Below are 17,144 nucleotides of genomic sequence, written 5' to 3'. Positions count from 1 at the left end.
AACATGATGACAATCAACGGAAAAGGAGACGTTGCGGAGGTGGTGGATCTGATAGTCATTACTATGACTGTGGCAGGCCACAGTGGTGGTGGAAGAACAAAGTCGGAGTAGATCGGAGCTGGAGAAGAGAAGAACGAGAAAGAGGAATAAAAAAATAAAGCAGTTTGGAAAGATGCCTTTGGAGGCTCGTCGGCGCCAGATATGACATCGGATTAGAAAGAAAAAAATACTTGCGTGATCACCATCAAGCCATGAGCTCGTACCAACTAACGGAAATCCGATCGGAGTTATATTCAAGAAGTTATGTGGGTTGCTTCCTACTTAAGAAGGTATTGGAACTGCCCAAACCAAAAAACCCTTCAGATTTGAGGTTGTCTCCTTGGAACAGTGTTTGGTAGTCCAAAATTTACCCGATCGAGCTGAGATTTGGTGAGGAGCTTCACGATACTATTGGTTACAATTTCAACGGTGGGATTGTGATTTTAACAGTTAGTTGTGGTTTTCCACTGGTGTGTTTTGAGACATTTGTATGGAGTAAATAGTAATATTTTAATGTTTGGTTTGACAAATGAGGTTGGATAGAGCTGCAACTTTGTATTAGTGTTCTTGAATATTGGGACTGACATGGGAAAGGAGAAATGAGTTTCAACATTTAAGTGGCAAAGGAGGAGGAGAATTCTCGAGATAACAAAACACAAGAAGTTACGAAAGATGATGATATGTCTTAACCAAAGAAAATGGAGATAAATGCTAAGATTAAAAAAAAACAAGATGATGAAAAAGCTGTGACGGAAGATAAAGAGTCAGAGGTTTAGACAAATGGAGACAATGCTGAGACTGAAAAAGCTGTGATGGAAGATAAAGAGTCAGAAGTTAACTTGGGATTGTAGACAAGACTCATCCTTTGGAAGAAAAGATGTTAGAGTTTTACAAATACTAAAATGCAGACTAAAAGACCACTAGAGTAAAATACATATCTTTGTTTTGGAAGAAGAGATGTTAGAGTTTTACAAATACTAAACTATAGACTAAAAAACCACAAGAGTAAAGAACATATCTTTGTTCGAAATGCTTTACGATGGAGTAAGAATAATGAAGATGTTTCTTTGATAAAGAGATTGAAACTAGGAACCGATAGGTTAACATGTTTCTTTATTTTTATTTACTCGTAGTTTTAATGCTACATAAGCATAACTATGATGTGATTTTGAATATGCGACAGAGGTAAATATTGAAATATTTTTTGGTTTGAGTTTGAGGCAGATTATGTTTTAGAGAATTTCATTATGAAATTTATATGGTATGGTTTTAATATTTTGCAATTAAAAATTTTTATTATTATTTAAATATTATATTTTCTTTTAATGTTGACAAATCATGCTTTTAAAGTTAATAAAAAATCAAAATTAATAATCAATCAACACATGCTTTGATTTTTTTATTATTATTGCAAACAATATATAAAAATTATCTTTAAAATAATTAAAATAAAAACAAAATAAAAATAACCCTAAGGCGGATACTATCCTAGTAAAGTATTAAAAACTTAAGAATTTTACTAGTAAAGTATTAAAAACAAAATAAAAATAAAAGTATAACAGATTATTAATTTAAACAACCTAGAATGACAAAAAAAAACGAGAAAAAATAGTATTTTATTCATCAGATCATGAAAAATGTACAAGAACAATACTCTATGCCTTCCGTTGAGACAAAACTAGAAGTATTACATTGAAAGACACTTTACATATGTATATTGCTAAACAAAGCTTAAAGACCGCTACTAAATTCAGATATTTTCCTAAATGTTGAACGCAGTGAGTACTAATAGTTAGTACACACGGAGCTTGATACTCAAATCGCAGCTCGTCTCTCAAGAGGGAAGGACATACATAACAATAAAACTGTCAAAACCAAATCAGAGTGTTTTTATTCATTGAAAACAAATGTACAAAACAAACCACACTCAATGCCTTCATTGAGTAAAAACCAAGAAAACAAACAATCCAACCTGTAAATAAAAGTGGTAGCAATTTCCACAACTTAGACAAAGTAGACGTGTTAAGCCGTATAGTCAAGGTTCTGAACCAAGAAAACCCATTTGATCAACCATGTCATGTAGATCTTGACAGTCCCAATCCAAAGGTGAACCAACCAAATCTTCCACTTTAACATCCAAGTCTACCTCTAGATTACCATCTTCCATCATCACATTCATAGCCTCCAAACACTGTTCCTCCTTAGTAGGCATCAAGTTACACGACTCGTTGTCGATAGCTGCAGCGAGTAACGTCTCCATATCATCCTTCATTCTATCAAACCCCTGATCATGCAACAGACTCTCTTCCACAGTCCCCAAGCTTGGAGAAGAAGTAAGCCTCCGTTTCCTCCCGACATCCAAACCAAACATACTCTTCTTCTCTTTACTCATCAACGCAAACTGCTGAACAAAGTTCGGATTGTTCAATGCCTTGGCGAGGAAAGTCATCATTTGCTGCTGTCTCTTCTCTGTAACTAGCAAACGTTGTTCCATCGCTGCAACTTGAGTCTTGGAGCTGTGTTGCTGCTGTCTCAACCTAACAACCTCAGCTACAAGAACACTATGATCCCTCTTCAGCCTCTCTACCTCCCCGTCGAACCCGTATTGCCCAACCTCAACACATGACATCCCTGATCCAGATCCTGATCCTTGCTGGTTCACATTCTGCGACCCCATGTTTCTCCTTCGTTTGATGTTCTTTAAGAGATGCTTCTGTCCTGCTAAAAACCCTTCATTCGCAAATTCCCACCTATCTGGATCAATCTTTCTGAATCCCTGCAATCAACACAAGAAAGGAAAAGCTCCATCAGCTACTGAACTTGAAGCAATCTCTTTATTTCACATTTCAAGAAGATTCTATTTTTACTACCAGAACCAGAGGATCAAAGATCTCTAGATACAGTTTGAACTTCAAAAACAGAGGCTTGAACAGATTTATGTTAAATGATACAGCCACTAACTCATTAGTTCTACAGAGACCCATATGGAAATTTTAGTGGCTTAAAAGCTAAAAGAACTAACCTTTATAGCTGAAGACTCATAGTAAACCCATCTAAAGAAATCCAAAATCGAGATTAGAAACAACAAAAGAAGAAGAAGAAGAAGAAGAAAGATGATAAAACATAGCAAAGAGGTATACTTACATAAGTATTGAGCTGACGGATAAAACTTGAGAAATTGCTATGCTTGAAGTAACGAGGAAGGAGAGTGGTTGAGAACTTATGAGAATCCCACACCACAAAGCTGTTACGACCATTGCTCCAAGAAACCACCGTGTCCGTCGCCGGATCCTCCACCATTTCGTAAGTCTTGGTCAGAAACGGCGGTGGCCCTGTTTCGTTCAGCCCTTCCATTGGTCTCGGAGACGAAGATGATCCAACCGACGACGAAGCAGCCGCAGAACCGGCAAACGTCACCGTTTCCTCCTCCATTTCCAGTTTCGGTTGCTCCATTTTTCTCTCCCTTACTTATCTCGAATCCATACCACAGAGTTGCAAATTTGAAACCTTTAGAGTTTAGAGACACACACCAATGCAGATACTCAATATGGGTTGTGTTGCCAAAATTAGAAGCTGGGGTTTTTGGGTTAAGTTTGTGCTGATCTGATGAGAGATGAAGCGTGGAGGAGAGAGAAATGAGTTAATAAAAGGGGAGAGAGAAGAAGGTTCTAGAGACAAAGACAATATAGAGATCATTTACTTCTTTCACTGTATCAAAAAGCTTCTTCCTTGACATTTGTCTAAGCACGTGGCGACAAAGACAAGGGTTCCAGAAACTTCGTTACCTATCTAGAATTTCATTTTATCATATGGGCCTTTTTTAGTATCATGAGATTTATATAGGTCTTTAATTTCTTTTTAATCGTGGGCCTCCAGGAAAAGCCCAATAAAATGAAATAGCGAGTTTCGACCCAAGGGTGTTTATGTCATTTAGCTTCAAAGGCGACCTACATATCTCGTGCGTGTCTTCACCTGCTGCACAATTTTCTCTCTGACCCGAGAACCAAACAGGTCTCTCACGAACGCGTGTTTNTTTTTTTTTTTTTTTTTTTAAAGACTTTAGGTAATAAGATTAGACGGTTCTTCTTCCCCAAACACGAAGAAGAAAGAGTCTTTTTTTTTATATATCCGATATATATAGATCGAGCAAGTTTCAGTTTCGGACATTCACACCAATTTTAAGACGCAACGAAAAGGGAGAGATTTGATTGATGGCTTGGAGGCGCATCATCACCAAGGTTTTTTTTTTTTTTTTTCTCTTTTTCTCTTCTTTTTTTCCTCTATTCGTATGCAATTTTAATACGGAAAGGCTTTTCGAATTTGGTTGCTACTCTAGTGGATTTGATCTAATTAGATACCATTTTCTGATTGGGTTTTATCAAAAGATCTTTGTGATTCAGAAGCTAAACATGATCTTTTGCAAACCCTAAGGCTCTAAATCTTCTCTGGCCTCCAAATGTTCAGTCTTTTGGGATTTTAGATGGTCTTTTGTAATTTCCCCTCTCTGGGATATTGCTATTTGATTGATTTGAATACCCAATTTACCCTAATTTTGAAATTGGCATTAGAAAGTTTCAAGTTTTGTGAATGTAATATTTCTAGTCTTGATTCAGAATTAAGTAAAAGATTTCACCTTTATTGAGTGATTTTGGTTTTCATGCGTTCTCTAGTGCTATTTTGAGTTTAGGGTTGAGTAATTTACTTTATTACCATTGATTCTATTCATCTATTATGACAGGTTTCGAGTCATGAACGTGAATTGAGCAGTTTAAGAAGCTTACTTGTCAGAGCTTACTCTTCACTGCCCAGAGTGGGAGTTACTAGAGGTACTTTTTTTTAATTGTATCTATGAGTACTTTTGTTGTTGATGGATTCTGTTTAGAAGCCTCTTTTATATGTAAATTGGTTGTTTTATCTATGTAGCTGGAGCTTCTTTACCGCAAACGAGATTTCAATCAAGTTATGTTGGTAGCTTTGCTCGGAGAGTGCGTGACAGAGAGGAAGTTAATGAGGTTGCACATCTGAGAGAACTTTATCGAAGAAATGACCCTGAGGCTGTTATCAGAATGTTTGAAAGCCAACCATCTTTGCATGCCAATGCCTCTGCGCTGTCTGAATACATTAAGGCATTGGTCAAAGTTGATAGGCTGGATCAAAGTGAGCTGGTACGAACATTGCAAAGAGGTGGGTAAGGAGGGAGATGCGTCTCTTCTGATTATGAATGGATATTATCCTTAGTTTTTATATTTGTATTTGCAGCTTGTGAGGCATTTCTCTATACAATTTTGGTAAAATGTTTGTATGCCGCTTTTATAATGCAATTTATATTGTTTACGTTTAGGTATTGTTGGTGCTTCAAGGGAGGAAGAAACTTTTGGAGGTCTGGGGGCTTTTAGAAACTTAGGGAAACCAACAAAAGATGGTGTCCTTGGGACTGCTGCTGCACCAATCCATACGATATCCACTGAAAGGACTCACTTTAAAGAACAGCTATGGAGTACAATCCGAACTGTTGCAGTTGGGTTTTTACTCATTTCTGGTATTGGAGCACTTATCGAGGATAGAGNAGTTAATGAGGTTGCACATCTGAGAGAACTTTATCGAAGAAATGACCCTGAGGCTGTTATCAGAATGTTTGAAAGCCAACCATCTTTGCATGCCAATGCCTCTGCGCTGTCTGAATACATTAAGGCATTGGTCAAAGTTGATAGGCTGGATCAAAGTGAGCTGGTACGAACATTGCAAAGAGGTGGGTAAGGAGGGAGATGCGTCTCTTCTGATTATGAATGGATATTATCCTTAGTTTTTATATTTGTATTTGCAGCTTGTGAGGCATTTCTCTATACAATTTTGGTAAAATGTTTGTATGCCGCTTTTATAATGCAATTTATATTGTTTACGTTTAGGTATTGTTGGTGCTTCAAGGGAGGAAGAAACTTTTGGAGGTCTGGGGGCTTTTAGAAACTTAGGGAAACCAACAAAAGATGGTGTCCTTGGGACTGCTGCTGCACCAATCCATACGATATCCACTGAAAGGACTCACTTTAAAGAACAGCTATGGAGTACAATCCGAACTGTTGCAGTTGGGTTTTTGCTCATTTCTGGTATTGGAGCACTTATCGAGGATAGAGGAATTGGCAAAGGTAATATGGTTGTATTATCTTCAGTGATGCAATAACACTATTGGATGACTTTGTTCTGATTAATGTATGCTCAATATATGTTAGGACTTGGTTTACACGAAGAAGTGCAACCTAGTATGGATTCGAGCACCAAATTTACTGATGTAAAGGGTGTTGATGAAGCAAAAGCTGAGTTAGAGGAAATTGTGCATTATCTGCGTGACCCCAAGGTAAAATTCACAGTGCTAGTGTGTTTGTCAAACTCGAATATAATTTTTTTCTAGTAATATAAATTCTAAAGCATGATTCATGTGAAGTTATGATATGGACCTTCAAATCCATCTGTTTGATCTGTATTCCCTAAAGTTTTTTCTTAGAGTTAGTACTGTTTTGTTCTTTGGCCTCACTCTGTCATCTTATTTTTTCTTTGTTTTGATCTTTATTACAGAGGTTCACTCGTCTGGGCGGAAAGCTTCCCAAGGGTGTGTTGCTTGTCGGTCCTCCTGGCACAGGGAAAACTATGCTTGCTAGAGCTATTGCCGGAGAAGCTGGAGTGCCTTTCTTCTCCTGCAGTGGTAGTGAATTTGAAGAGATGTTTGTTGGAGTTGGAGCCAGAAGAGTTAGGGATCTTTTTAGTGCTGCAAAGAAGTGCTCCCCTTGTATTATATTTATCGACGAAATAGATGCTATTGGTGGAAGTCGTAATCCCAAGGACCAGCAATACATGAAGATGACGTTGAACCAGATGCTTGTTGAGTTGGATGGGTTTAAACAGAATGAAGGTATTATTGTGGTCGCAGCTACAAATTTCCCAGAGTCATTGGATAAGGCCCTGGTTAGACCTGGGAGGTTTGATCGCCATATTGTTGTACCTAACCCAGACGTTGAAGGTCGACGCCAGATTTTGGAGTCTCACATGTCGAAGGTAACTTCACATTATGCATTAGACGAGCTCTGGTTTCTGGGTAATGGTGTAAGCTTGTGTACGGAAATTGTTCAGTAAATTAGGTAAAAGGTAGACCCTAGAGCATTAGTTATAAGTAACAGTTTGGTACTTTGGATATATAAGTGAGAAGTGTATAAATCCTGTTGGGAGAAAGTGTTATAATAACCACAAGAAGGATATCAATTATGTAAAGCCATCTCTGTTTGATTTCTTATAGCATCAATGGCAAGAAATCTGAACTGTTTGTTGCTTATGGCTGTCTTCATTGTGCGTTTTCAGGTACTTAAGGCTGATGATGTTGACTTGATGATCATCGCTAGAGGAACGCCTGGATTTTCTGGTGCTGATTTGGCGAATCTGGTCAACGTTGCTGCTCTTAAAGCTGCGATGGACGGTTCGAAAGACGTCACAATGTCTGATCTTGAGTTTGCCAAAGATAGAATCATGATGGGAAGTGAGCGTAAATCTGCAGTTATATCTGACGAGTCAAGAAAACTGACTGCTTTCCATGAAGGTGGTCATGCCCTTGTTGCCATCCACACAGATGGTGCTCTTCCAGTCCACAAAGCCACCATTGTGCCTCGTGGTATGGCTCTTGGCATGGTTTCTCAACTACCGGATAAAGATGAGACGAGTATTTCTAGGAAACAGATGCTTGCTCGGCTTGATGTTTGCATGGGAGGCCGGGTGGCTGAAGAGTTGATTTTTGGGGAAAGTGAGGTAACTTCAGGTGCTTCTTCTGATCTCGAGCAGGCTACTAAACTCGCGAGAGCCATGGTCACGAAATTCGGTATGAGCAAAGAGGTTGGTCTTGTGGCACATAACTACGACGACAATGGTAAAAGCATGAGCACTGAGACGAGGCTTCTCATTGAGAGAGAAGTGAAACTTCTTTTGGAAAAGGCTTACAACAATGCGAAAAACATCCTCACGGTTTACAACAAAGAGCTTCATGCCCTTGCGAATGCTTTGCTTCAGCATGAAACTCTGTCTGGTAAGCAGATTAAAGAAATGCTTACAGATCTCAACTCTCCACAGCTGCAAAAGCGTCAAGAAGTAGTTGCGAAGCAAAGCAACCCGGTTCCTCCATCAACCCCTAGCTCAGCATCATCAGCAGCTGCAGCAGCCGCCGCAGCCGCAGCTGCCGCCGCCGCAGCTGCTGCAACCGCCGCAACCAAAGGTAAAGACATGGCTCCTGTAGGGTCTTGAAAATAAAAAAAAGCCTTTAGTAGAGAAGGCGTTTTTCTTGTATTTGTGTACGTTGGGGTAATTTGAATGGGAATAACTCTATATTTTGAGAGTTTTAGAACCAGTGAGAGGCTAGTGAGAGTTAAGAGTATTAAGCTTAGGACAATGAGATTTACATCTCAGGTTTTTCAATGTCTCAAATCTCACAACACACGGAATCTCGCCGTGGAATGGTATGTTTCTCTTAAATTGTTACTTGGAATCTCGTGGGATGTTATTTTATAAGTTTGGCTCGTACAGTTTCAGGTTACATTAATGCTAAAAAGCCTGCTTGTAAGACTTAATGCAATAAATTTTATAACCCATCCCTACTTTAATAGTCTATTCTTAATTACTTCCTTCTCAAAGCCAGGCCCTTGATAGTGTTCTATTCTGTAAATTGGTTTTGCAAAAAAAAAATGAAAAATATGAGATAAACTGTTTTTATCCATAATCCTAGTACTGAATAGGAAGGAATGAAGGATAATTAATTGGTTTATCAAAAACCAAAAAGGCAAAAACAATGCTACAAACTGTTACCATGCATACATAAAGTGGAGTATCAACACAAAAATGGCAGCACTACCTATGCGAGCAATATGCATTTGATCTGGGCCTTGTGGGGCTTGTGGTTGATCCAAATGGTAAGTGCCATGACCATGAAAGCAATATCCAGCATCTGCTCCACATTTGTAGCAAAATTTATGCCCACATCTGCCACTCGTCAAGTAAACAAGTGTTGTTATATACATAATATCAAAATCAAAGAGCAAATTAGGACGAAGCATCCACTAGCAGTCTAGCAAGCTCAATCATTTGTTGGCACTTGCTGCATTGACGCCACAGTTTCTCATTGGATGTAACGTCTTGTACTCGCAGCATGATAAGTTATTATGCCATGGAACTTTACCGCATTTGACACAGCATCTCGTAACGCCAGTGCTTTGATCTAACTCGGATACTGACATCAAAGCTGAGCACGTCGGGATCGGGCAATAAACTCTATCCGTTACAGAAATCGATTCATCTCTCACCCTTTGTCGCCACATCTCTTTTAGTTTAGGTGTCAAAAAGTTGACACAATTTCCTAAAATCAGCTCAGATCTGCAGAGGTACTGAGGACATGTCATCCTATATCCCTCCGATAGTCTCACCTCTATATGTCGTTTCACACATTCGGAACAAAATATATGACGACATGGATGAACATAAAACATCTCATCATCATTGATATCGTCGAAACAGATACGGCAAGTCGTTTTCGGATGAATCCGAGTAGGCATATCTATCTTTATCGGGTGAAGAAATAGAACAGGCATAGCCATCTTGTTCTTATATGAGATTGCTTCAATTCCAAGTTTATAGGCAGACTCAACTTGATTTCGAGTCACTCGAACAGCTTTGCTAATGTTTTCTGATGCCTTGCACATCACGCAGTAGCAAGGCAATGTTTTCTTGCTCAGGTGCGGATCTCCCCATGACCTAACATTCATAGCAAACCATCGATTTTAAGATTGAAAAGTAGAGACGTCAGGTGGATAACCAGAGAACGTCAATTCGCCACAACAATTGGGGCCAATCCTTGATAACGATATTAAGAAAACATATTGGCTACTTCGATAAACATCGGCCGGGAAGGTCAATAGAAACAACTATTGAGAGACTTCGGATTGTGATTATAAAAGGGAAAGAGAATGAGAATAGATATATTGTACATGAAATAAGAGATTAGCTTAATAGTAATCGGTCTGAAGGGATTAGCTTAAGAATAATCCACCGCCTAGTGAATTGTCTAGCGACAATTTACAATACTGTTTATTACTCGATTGTGGTTAGTCTTTCAAAGTTTATTACTCGATTGTGTTAGGCGTTAGACGCTAGTCCAACTCATAATTGGCGGCTAGCGCAATTTACAACACTGTTTAATAGTCTCTACACTGTGGTTACTCTTTCAGGTTTTACTACTCGATTGTATATATCATCATATGAGAATTTGTAATTTTCTTCAGTTATTAGTTCTTGGAAACAAGCGACAAAACCGAATACTAGAAAATAAAAACAATAGCAATTATCACTAAAAGCAAACAAAACAGCAGCGCCAAAGTGTCAGCGTTCGTTGAGGAAAGTAATTATGACCATGAGGGCAAACACCAGCATCGGCTCCACACCGGTAGCAAAACTCATGTCCACATCTGCCATTATCAAGTAACTTGTGTTGATACATAAATAAATTTCGAAATCAACAAAATCGTAAACAAGATGTGATTAGTGATGATGATATACCTGCAGTGTACACTGACGCATCCATCAGAAAGTTCAATCATTTGTTGACACTTGTTGCACTGACGCCACAGTTTCTTATTAGCTAGTCTTTTGAGCTTTTCATCGTCTATGGTAGGATTTGGATGCAACTTTTTGTAACCGTTGCACGACAAGTTAGTATGCCACGGGACTTTGCAGCTGATGCAAAAAGGTTCACTGCATTTTACACAGCGTCTCCGAACTCCAATATGTGCATAGAGCTCGGTTTTGGACATTAAAGTCGAGCACCTAGGGTTTGGGCAGTAAACTCTATTCGTTACAGGAATCGAGTCGTCTTTGATCCTTTGTTGCCACATCTCTTTTAGTTTAGGTGTCAAGATGTTGACACAATTTCGAAAAGTCAGTAGAGAATAGCAACGATGATACTGAGGACATCTTATCAGACTTCTCTGCCGTAGTTCCACCTCTATATGTCGTTTAAAACATTCGGAACAAAACATATGACCACATTTAGCAACAAGAAACATCTGATCAGCATTGATGTCATCGTTCAAACAGATAGTGCAAGTCTCTAATTTCTGAACAGCCCTATGAATGATGACATGAGAAGAACATATTGCTTCTATTGCAAGTTTGTAGGCAATATTAACTTGATCTTGAGTCAACAGAACAGGGATGCTAGACGTCAAATATTTTCTTATGCCTTGTATATCACGCAATAGCAAGGCAGTGCTTTCTCGCTCCGGCGTTGATCTCCCCATGACCTAAAAAAAACCATTCAAGGCAAAGAAAACATTAACTATGATATTGAAAGCAAAGGTGCGTATGAGCCAAGATAAAACGTACCAATTCGAAAATCTGATCATCATCACAGCAGATTGAGATATGTTTGATCTGCATAATCACAGCTTTTTCTAACCCGCCCTTCAATGCTATAAGCTCAGCCTCCAAAAGTGTAATGGAGCGGTCATGAATTGGTCTATCCATGTCAAACAACAGATCATCCTTGTCGCCGCAAATTGCAACCCCAAATCCTGCCGAAAACATTGTTGGTTCCCTGTTTACCAGACCCTTAAAGTAAAGCCTGTACAAAGGTTTTCCGGCGGGTTTTAGGTCATCTGCTCGTACTAGGGTGCCTTCTTCCTCCATGTCTTCTTGAAGATTCTTTTTCTAAAGAGACGGCATGATGATGAATCAATATAAAATATAGAGCTTGTACATATTATTTATTAAAAAAAAGGAAGATAAATACAAGTAGAAATCCTAGTAAAATAAGGAAATAACAAAAAATCATCTTTATAAGATTTTCCTTGTTGTTAGCAAAAAAAAAAAAAGAAAAAAAACAGATTTTACTTGTGCGTGATTTCTCTCTCTCTCTCTTTTTTTTTTTTTTTTGTAATCATCTCGGTTACCAAACCCTTGAAATAATAAGTACAAAGGTTTTCTGGCTCCATAAAAAAAAACATAAATTACAATTATTTTTTTATTAAAATTAGTAATTTATTATATTATTTTCTCTTTCGTTATCTAAAGAAATAGTAACAGTAAACCTTTTATTTTTAAGATTTTATACTTTATTATATATTTTTAATAAAAATTAAAATTTTCACAAATTTTAAAATCTTATCTATAGACTTAACCGTTTCGCAATCATATGAATTTTAAAAAGCAAGCTTTACATAATAAAAATAAAAACGTGATATTTTATAATCTTTTATATATTTTTTTTTGGTGAATTTTTATAATCTTTTATATTGAAAGACTTGAGATGACTCCCAACAGATTCTTATATGCATAGATGTATATTATTACGAACACCAATATATGTAAATATAAATAATATGTTGACAGCTACTTTAATTATTTTTTGTTATATACATATATAACAAAAAAGTATTAATAATATGTAAAAAAGATTAATATAAATGTGTAGCTATAACTGTAAGTTAGTAACTTTGAAAATCAACATTTATATAATAAGACATGCCGATCAAACATGTCTTGGTGTTAAAATAACAAACAATATCAATGATCACTTAACAGAAACCAAAACAGAAGTGCATCCGCGTTGGGTTCCTCAACCTGGGTCGAGGAAAGTTATGACCATGGTGGCAAAGTCCAGCATCGGCTCCACAATGATAGCAAAATTTATGTCCACATCTGCAATTTAGTAAGTAATTTGTGTTGATATATAAATGACATTCAAAAGGAGATGAGACTAGAGATGATGATACCTGCAAGTCATGCTGTGGCATCCATCAGAACGTTCAATCATGTGTTGACACTTTCGGCATTGACGCCAGCGCTCCTCATCTGCTAGATCCCTTAGCTTTCCATCGTTTTCTGTAGGATTTGGATGTAACCTCTTGTACTGGCGGCAAGATAAGTTAATATGCCAAGAAACTTTGCAGTTGATGCAAAATGGTTCACCGCATTTCACACAGGATCTCCTAACTCCCATAAGTCCAGAGAAGTCGGCTACCGACATTAAAGCCGAGCACCTAGGGTTTGGGCAATACACTCTATTCGTTACAGGAATCAAGTCATCTTTGATCATTTGTTCCCACTTCTCTTCCATAAGTCAGCAGAGATTTGCACCGATAACCAGGACACCTCATTTTATACCTCGTAGCTAGTCGCGCCTCTATATGACTTCTCATACAGTCGGAACAAAACATATGACCACATTTAGCAACATGAAACATCTGATCAGCATTGATGTCATCTTTCATACAGATACTGCAATTCTCTTTCTGAGCAGGCACAGGCACAGGCACAGGCACAGGCACAGGCACAGGCACAGGCACAGGCACAGGCACAGGCACAGGCACAGGCACAGGCACAGGCACAGGCACAGGCACAGGCACAGGCACAGGCACAGGCACAGGCACAGGCACAGGCACAGGCACAGGCACAGGCACAGGCACAGGCACAGGCACAGGCACAGGCACAGGCACAGGCACAGGCACAGGCACAGGCACAGGCACAGGCACAGGCACAGGCACAGGCACAGGCACAGGCACAGGCACAGGCACAGGCACAGGCACAGGCACAGGCATCTCTATGATTGCTTCTATTGCAAATTCGTAAGCAAAATTGGCGTGATTTCGAGTCAACATGACAGGGATGCTAGACCTTAAATATTTTCTGATGCCTTGCACATCACGCATTAGCAGGGCGATGCTTTCTTGCTCCGGCGTAGATCTCCCCATGACCTAAAAAAGCATTCAAGGTGGAAAAAAACATCAACTATGATATTGAAGCAAAGGCGTGTGAGTCAAGGACAACTTACCAGTTCGAAAATCTGATCATCATCACAGCAGATTGAGATATCTTTGATCTGCATACTCACAGCTTCTTTTAATCCGCACTTCAATGCTATAAGCTCAGCCTCCAAAACTGTACTCATGAATTGGTCCCTTCATGTCAAAAACCAGATCATCCTTGTCACCGCAAATTGCAACCCCAAATCCTGCCAATAATACCGTTGTTTCCTCGATTACCAAACCTTTGAAGTAAAGCCTGTATAAAGATTTTCTGGCTCGTAATAGAGCTCCTTGTTCCTCCATATTTACTTGAAGTTTCTCTTTTTTTTTGGGGTAAGAACTTATAGTTTCTCTGTCTAAACAGACTCTTTATCAGTCAATAATATATTTAAAAAAAAAAATAGATAAAAGAAAAGGAAAAAATAGATAAAATTAGAAAGCCTAGGAAAAAAGGGCAGAAAGAAAATAGAAAAAAATCAGATTTGACTTGTGCGTGAGTTTTGTTTCCATATATTTTAGGTCTTTGGCTCTTGGATCGGTAGAGCATCTCCAATGGTGAGATCCAATTTATGGAATCCAACTATAAATATAATTGGAAAAAAATGTAAATCACAAAAGTTAGAAACTTATACATGTTTATTAGTTTTGACACTCCAATAGTAGAACACAGGGTCTAAAATTTAAACTTTTAAAACTTGTGTACAAGTAACTTGACACACACTCTAAACAAAACACACTCTAAACAACTTAAAAGTGGTTTAGAAATTACCTTAATTACCTGACTAATTTTAATATTGTGAAACTCCATCATCTTTCTACGCCTAGATTTCTTCTCCTCGTGTGATTTCCCAGCCTTCTTTTCTTCATGAGAAGAGCAGCCAGAGTGAGCTTGTAGAGGAAGATGACACTGTGCAAGAGTGGGCCTGCAGAACGAGTTCATTAGCTATGGATTCTGCCACATTTTCTTCCCAGCTCCTATTGAAAGAAGATGTTCTTCTCAACTCCTGAGCTGAACCACCAGTGCTAGATCTGAGGCTTAGCTAGGATATTGGATTTCTACAAAGAGAATGCAAGTAAAATCAGAAAGAAAAAAAAAAGAAAAAAGAAAGAATAATAGAGAAGAAATTTAAAAATTTGAATTCAGACTAAGGTTATAAGCCTACTTGGACAGAGTCAGCATTGGTTTGTGACTGCACAATCGCAGAAAGAGAGAGAGAGAGAGAGAGAGAGAGAGAGAGAGAGAGAGAGAGAGAGATGCAGAACTAATTCGAGATGCTTCAAATGGCGTGGCTAGTTGTTCCAGAAGATTCATGACCTGCCAACCCTTTCTTTACACGTTTTGATCTAGCTGTTGTCGAAATTTTCCAAACTTCCTGCAGGACAAAAAAAATTAACCCAAAAAGCATTCATATAAACTTACCTGTCGCTCTTTCTCTGGGAAGAAATACTCCCACATCAATTACGTACATTGTCTCTGTCAAATGGATTCTGAGAGGATAAAATCTCCACCTAGAAGATTTGGCAGCGATTATCAGAAGACAGAGACAATGCTGATAAAAACCATATCTGACTTTTCGTTGGGTAGACAATAATTCCTAACAACAAAGTATCATATCACAGACACTAATAAAAACCAACCTACATAAGCCAATATTATTATTATGAACCCTAATTGGCAATTTTGGAGTGTATAATCAAATCATGAGTAATTTGGAATATTCTTACAATACCCAAAGCTAGTTTTGCTGACCAAAAAAATTGAGATTTCTAGCGTCTGAATAATCCCACTTTGATGCATCACTTGTGTTCTGAATCGACGCTTTCTTAATGTAAAAGAAATCACAGAGAGAGAGAGGCATATATGTATAAAATCAGAAACCTTCGTAGGTGAACACACTAAGACCTACAGACTTCTGCTCTCAGATCCAATTCGATCGCGTCGGTGGAGATGATGTTCACAGGCAGATAGAAGACTCGGACGACCGACCCCTAAGGAAACTCCCCCGTTTGCTTCCGATTGGATCAAAAGGATTAGAATCGTCGTTCGTCGTGGGCGGAACTTCCTTTTCTTTTTTTTTGGTCGCATACACTTACCCCAACCAAAGAGAAATTGACACGTATGGTCACTTAGGATATCCAAAAGCTCCAAAATTAAACCCGGTTCCATTGGATTTTTTCTCATTTTTTTTTTATTTGTTGGACACTTATTTCCAACTAAAAAAAAAAAAAAAAAATCAAAAGATATTAAAAAGCCAATCCAAGTTCCAAATTTTCTTTAAAAAGTATTAGATTGTAAAGCAGTGTTTAGCCCCCACATCACATTTCAATTCTTTTTCTTGGTACAATTTGTAATGTAGCTATATATATGTTAATTTATTAAATCTAAAACTTTTTATTTCATTAATACAAGTAGATTCTAATTTGAAATCAAAAATGACAAAACACATAACTAAACATTAAATGATGTATTATAATCATATTTATTGGTTTATATAGAGACATTTGTTTATAAGTTATTTTTTGCATACATGAAAGAGAAACAATATTTTTAAACCACATCATATTTTATTCAGGATTTCATATGTGAATGTAGAAATTATATATACCCAAAAAACAAACAAATTCTGTTAATTTTTAAAAAAGAACATTAATATTTAATGATGTCATTGTGTAAAGGGATATAAATCAACTAAACACCAATATGGCTATAATTAATGAGAGAATCTATAAGAGTAAAGCAAAGTAAAAAACAAATGTCCCTTTATTTACATATAAAATCAAAACTCTTTGTAGGAAATATAAAAAGATGAAGATTCTTGTTCTTACAAATTAAAAAGTCTTGAGTTTTGTAAGATTCTTTTTAGCTAGTTATCAAAAAGAGCTTGAGTTTTCAAGTCTATATATTAAAAGGACTGTGTCTCCCGGATATTCCATCATGAAACATTAGAACTATCACCAAACTATACCTCTCCATTGTGCTCTGTTTGTGAAGTTGAATATGGAAAAAACCGTAGATACTCACAAAAACACATCATCAAATCAAACTCTCCACCCTAACCAGAATGACTGCCATTGGTACGAGGAAATCATCGATGATGATATCAAGTGGTCTTTTGCCCTCAACAGGTTTTTTTTCTTGATTTTATTCGTCTCAACTTTGGGTTCCCTAAATTTTGATTTTTCTCAGATCTTTATCGTTTTTTTTTTTTTTTTTTTTTTTTTTTTTTTTTTTTTTTTTTTTTTTTTTTTTTTTTTTTTTTTTTTTTTTTTTTTTTTTTTTTT

The 17,144-nt window shown here is 37.5% G+C and overlaps 4 protein-coding genes and 1 pseudogene across 7 annotated transcripts in view; 2 read left to right on the top strand and 3 right to left on the bottom strand.

Moving 5' to 3' along the window:
* Window positions 1,902–3,690, bottom strand: LOC104703143 (heat stress transcription factor A-2). Of its 2 annotated transcripts, XM_010419095.2 has the most exons (3): window positions 3,184–3,689; window positions 3,062–3,092; window positions 1,902–2,815 (listed from the first exon to the last, which is right to left on the bottom strand). In XM_010419095.2, exons 1-3 carry the CDS (start codon window positions 3,294–3,296, stop codon window positions 2,075–2,077), a joined length of 885 nt encoding a protein of 294 aa, XP_010417397.1. In that variant the 5' UTR covers window positions 3,297–3,689; the 3' UTR covers window positions 1,902–2,074. The 2 variants fall into 2 exon arrangements, with proteins under 2 accessions (XP_010417397.1, XP_010417396.1); XM_010419094.2 differs by lacking the exon at window positions 3,062–3,092 and having other exon boundaries at window positions 3,184–3,690.
* LOC104703142 (ATP-dependent zinc metalloprotease FTSH 4, mitochondrial) lies at window positions 4,022–8,666 on the top strand. 3 transcript variants are annotated; one of them, XM_010419092.2, is made up of 8 exons: window positions 4,023–4,277; window positions 4,778–4,865; window positions 4,963–5,051; window positions 5,617–5,788; window positions 5,946–6,182; window positions 6,267–6,391; window positions 6,610–7,086; window positions 7,387–8,666. In XM_010419092.2, exons 1-8 carry the CDS (start codon window positions 4,251–4,253, stop codon window positions 8,314–8,316), a joined length of 2,145 nt encoding a protein of 714 aa, XP_010417394.1. In that variant the 5' UTR covers window positions 4,023–4,250; the 3' UTR covers window positions 8,317–8,666. The 3 variants fall into 3 exon arrangements, with proteins under 3 accessions (XP_010417395.1, XP_010417394.1, XP_019083514.1); XM_019227969.1 differs by lacking the exon at window positions 5,617–5,788 and adding an exon at window positions 5,381–5,561 and having other exon boundaries at window positions 4,963–5,223; window positions 6,127–6,182; XM_010419093.2 differs by lacking the exon at window positions 5,617–5,788 and having other exon boundaries at window positions 4,022–4,277; window positions 4,963–5,223.
* Window positions 9,147–11,787, bottom strand: LOC104703141. Its single transcript, XM_019227175.1, has 5 exons — window positions 11,443–11,787; window positions 10,618–11,360; window positions 10,471–10,526; window positions 10,271–10,379; window positions 9,147–9,816 (listed from the first exon to the last, which is right to left on the bottom strand). The coding sequence occupies exons 1-5, from the start codon at window positions 11,743–11,745 to the stop codon at window positions 9,147–9,149; spliced, it is 1,881 nt and encodes a 626-aa protein (XP_019082720.1). The 5' UTR covers window positions 11,746–11,787.
* Window positions 12,497–16,017, bottom strand: LOC104703140 (annotated as a pseudogene).
* The window catches only part of LOC104703138 (thermospermine synthase ACAULIS5-like), a 2,744-nt gene continuing 2,283 nt past the window's right edge, over window positions 16,684–17,144 (top strand). The window contains exon 1 of the mRNA XM_010419089.2: window positions 16,684–16,988. Coding sequence (XP_010417391.1) covers window positions 16,861–16,988 — 128 coding nt within the window. The 5' untranslated portion in view covers window positions 16,684–16,860. The remainder of the gene's footprint in view (window positions 16,989–17,144) is intronic.

Source organism: Camelina sativa, chromosome 7 (genome assembly GCF_000633955.1).
Source record: "Camelina sativa cultivar DH55 chromosome 7, Cs, whole genome shotgun sequence".
Lineage (NCBI taxonomy): Eukaryota > Viridiplantae > Streptophyta > Magnoliopsida > Brassicales > Brassicaceae > Camelina > Camelina sativa.
This window is presented reverse-complemented; position numbering and strand designations above follow the sequence as displayed.

Bases quoted from the DNA above. Each gene is read 5' to 3' on its own strand.
- LOC104703141 (XM_019227175.1), bottom strand. From the start codon at position 11,745: ATGGAGGAAGAAGGCACCCTAGTACGAGCAGATGACCTAAAACCCGCC. The intron at 11,361-11,442 runs GTACGTTTTATC...GGTTTTTTTTAG, and splicing joins ATGATCAGATTTTCGAATTG to GTCATGGGGAGATCAACGCC. The intron at 10,527-10,617 runs GTATATCATCAT...TGATAATGGCAG, and splicing joins TGCGTCAGTGTACACTGCAG to ATGTGGACATGAGTTTTGCT.
- LOC104703142 (XM_010419093.2), top strand. From the start codon at position 4,251: ATGGCTTGGAGGCGCATCATCACCAAG. The intron at 6,183-6,266 runs GTAATATGGTTG...AATATATGTTAG, and splicing joins GGATAGAGGAATTGGCAAAG to GACTTGGTTTACACGAAGAA. The intron at 7,087-7,386 runs GTAACTTCACAT...GTGCGTTTTCAG, and splicing joins TGGAGTCTCACATGTCGAAG to GTACTTAAGGCTGATGATGT.
- LOC104703143 (XM_010419094.2), bottom strand. From the start codon at position 3,492: ATGGAGCAACCGAAACTGGAAATGGAGGAGGAAACGGTGACGTTTGCC. The intron at 2,816-3,183 runs GTAAGTATACCT...TGTTGATTGCAG, and splicing joins TCCGTCAGCTCAATACTTAT to GGATTCAGAAAGATTGATCC.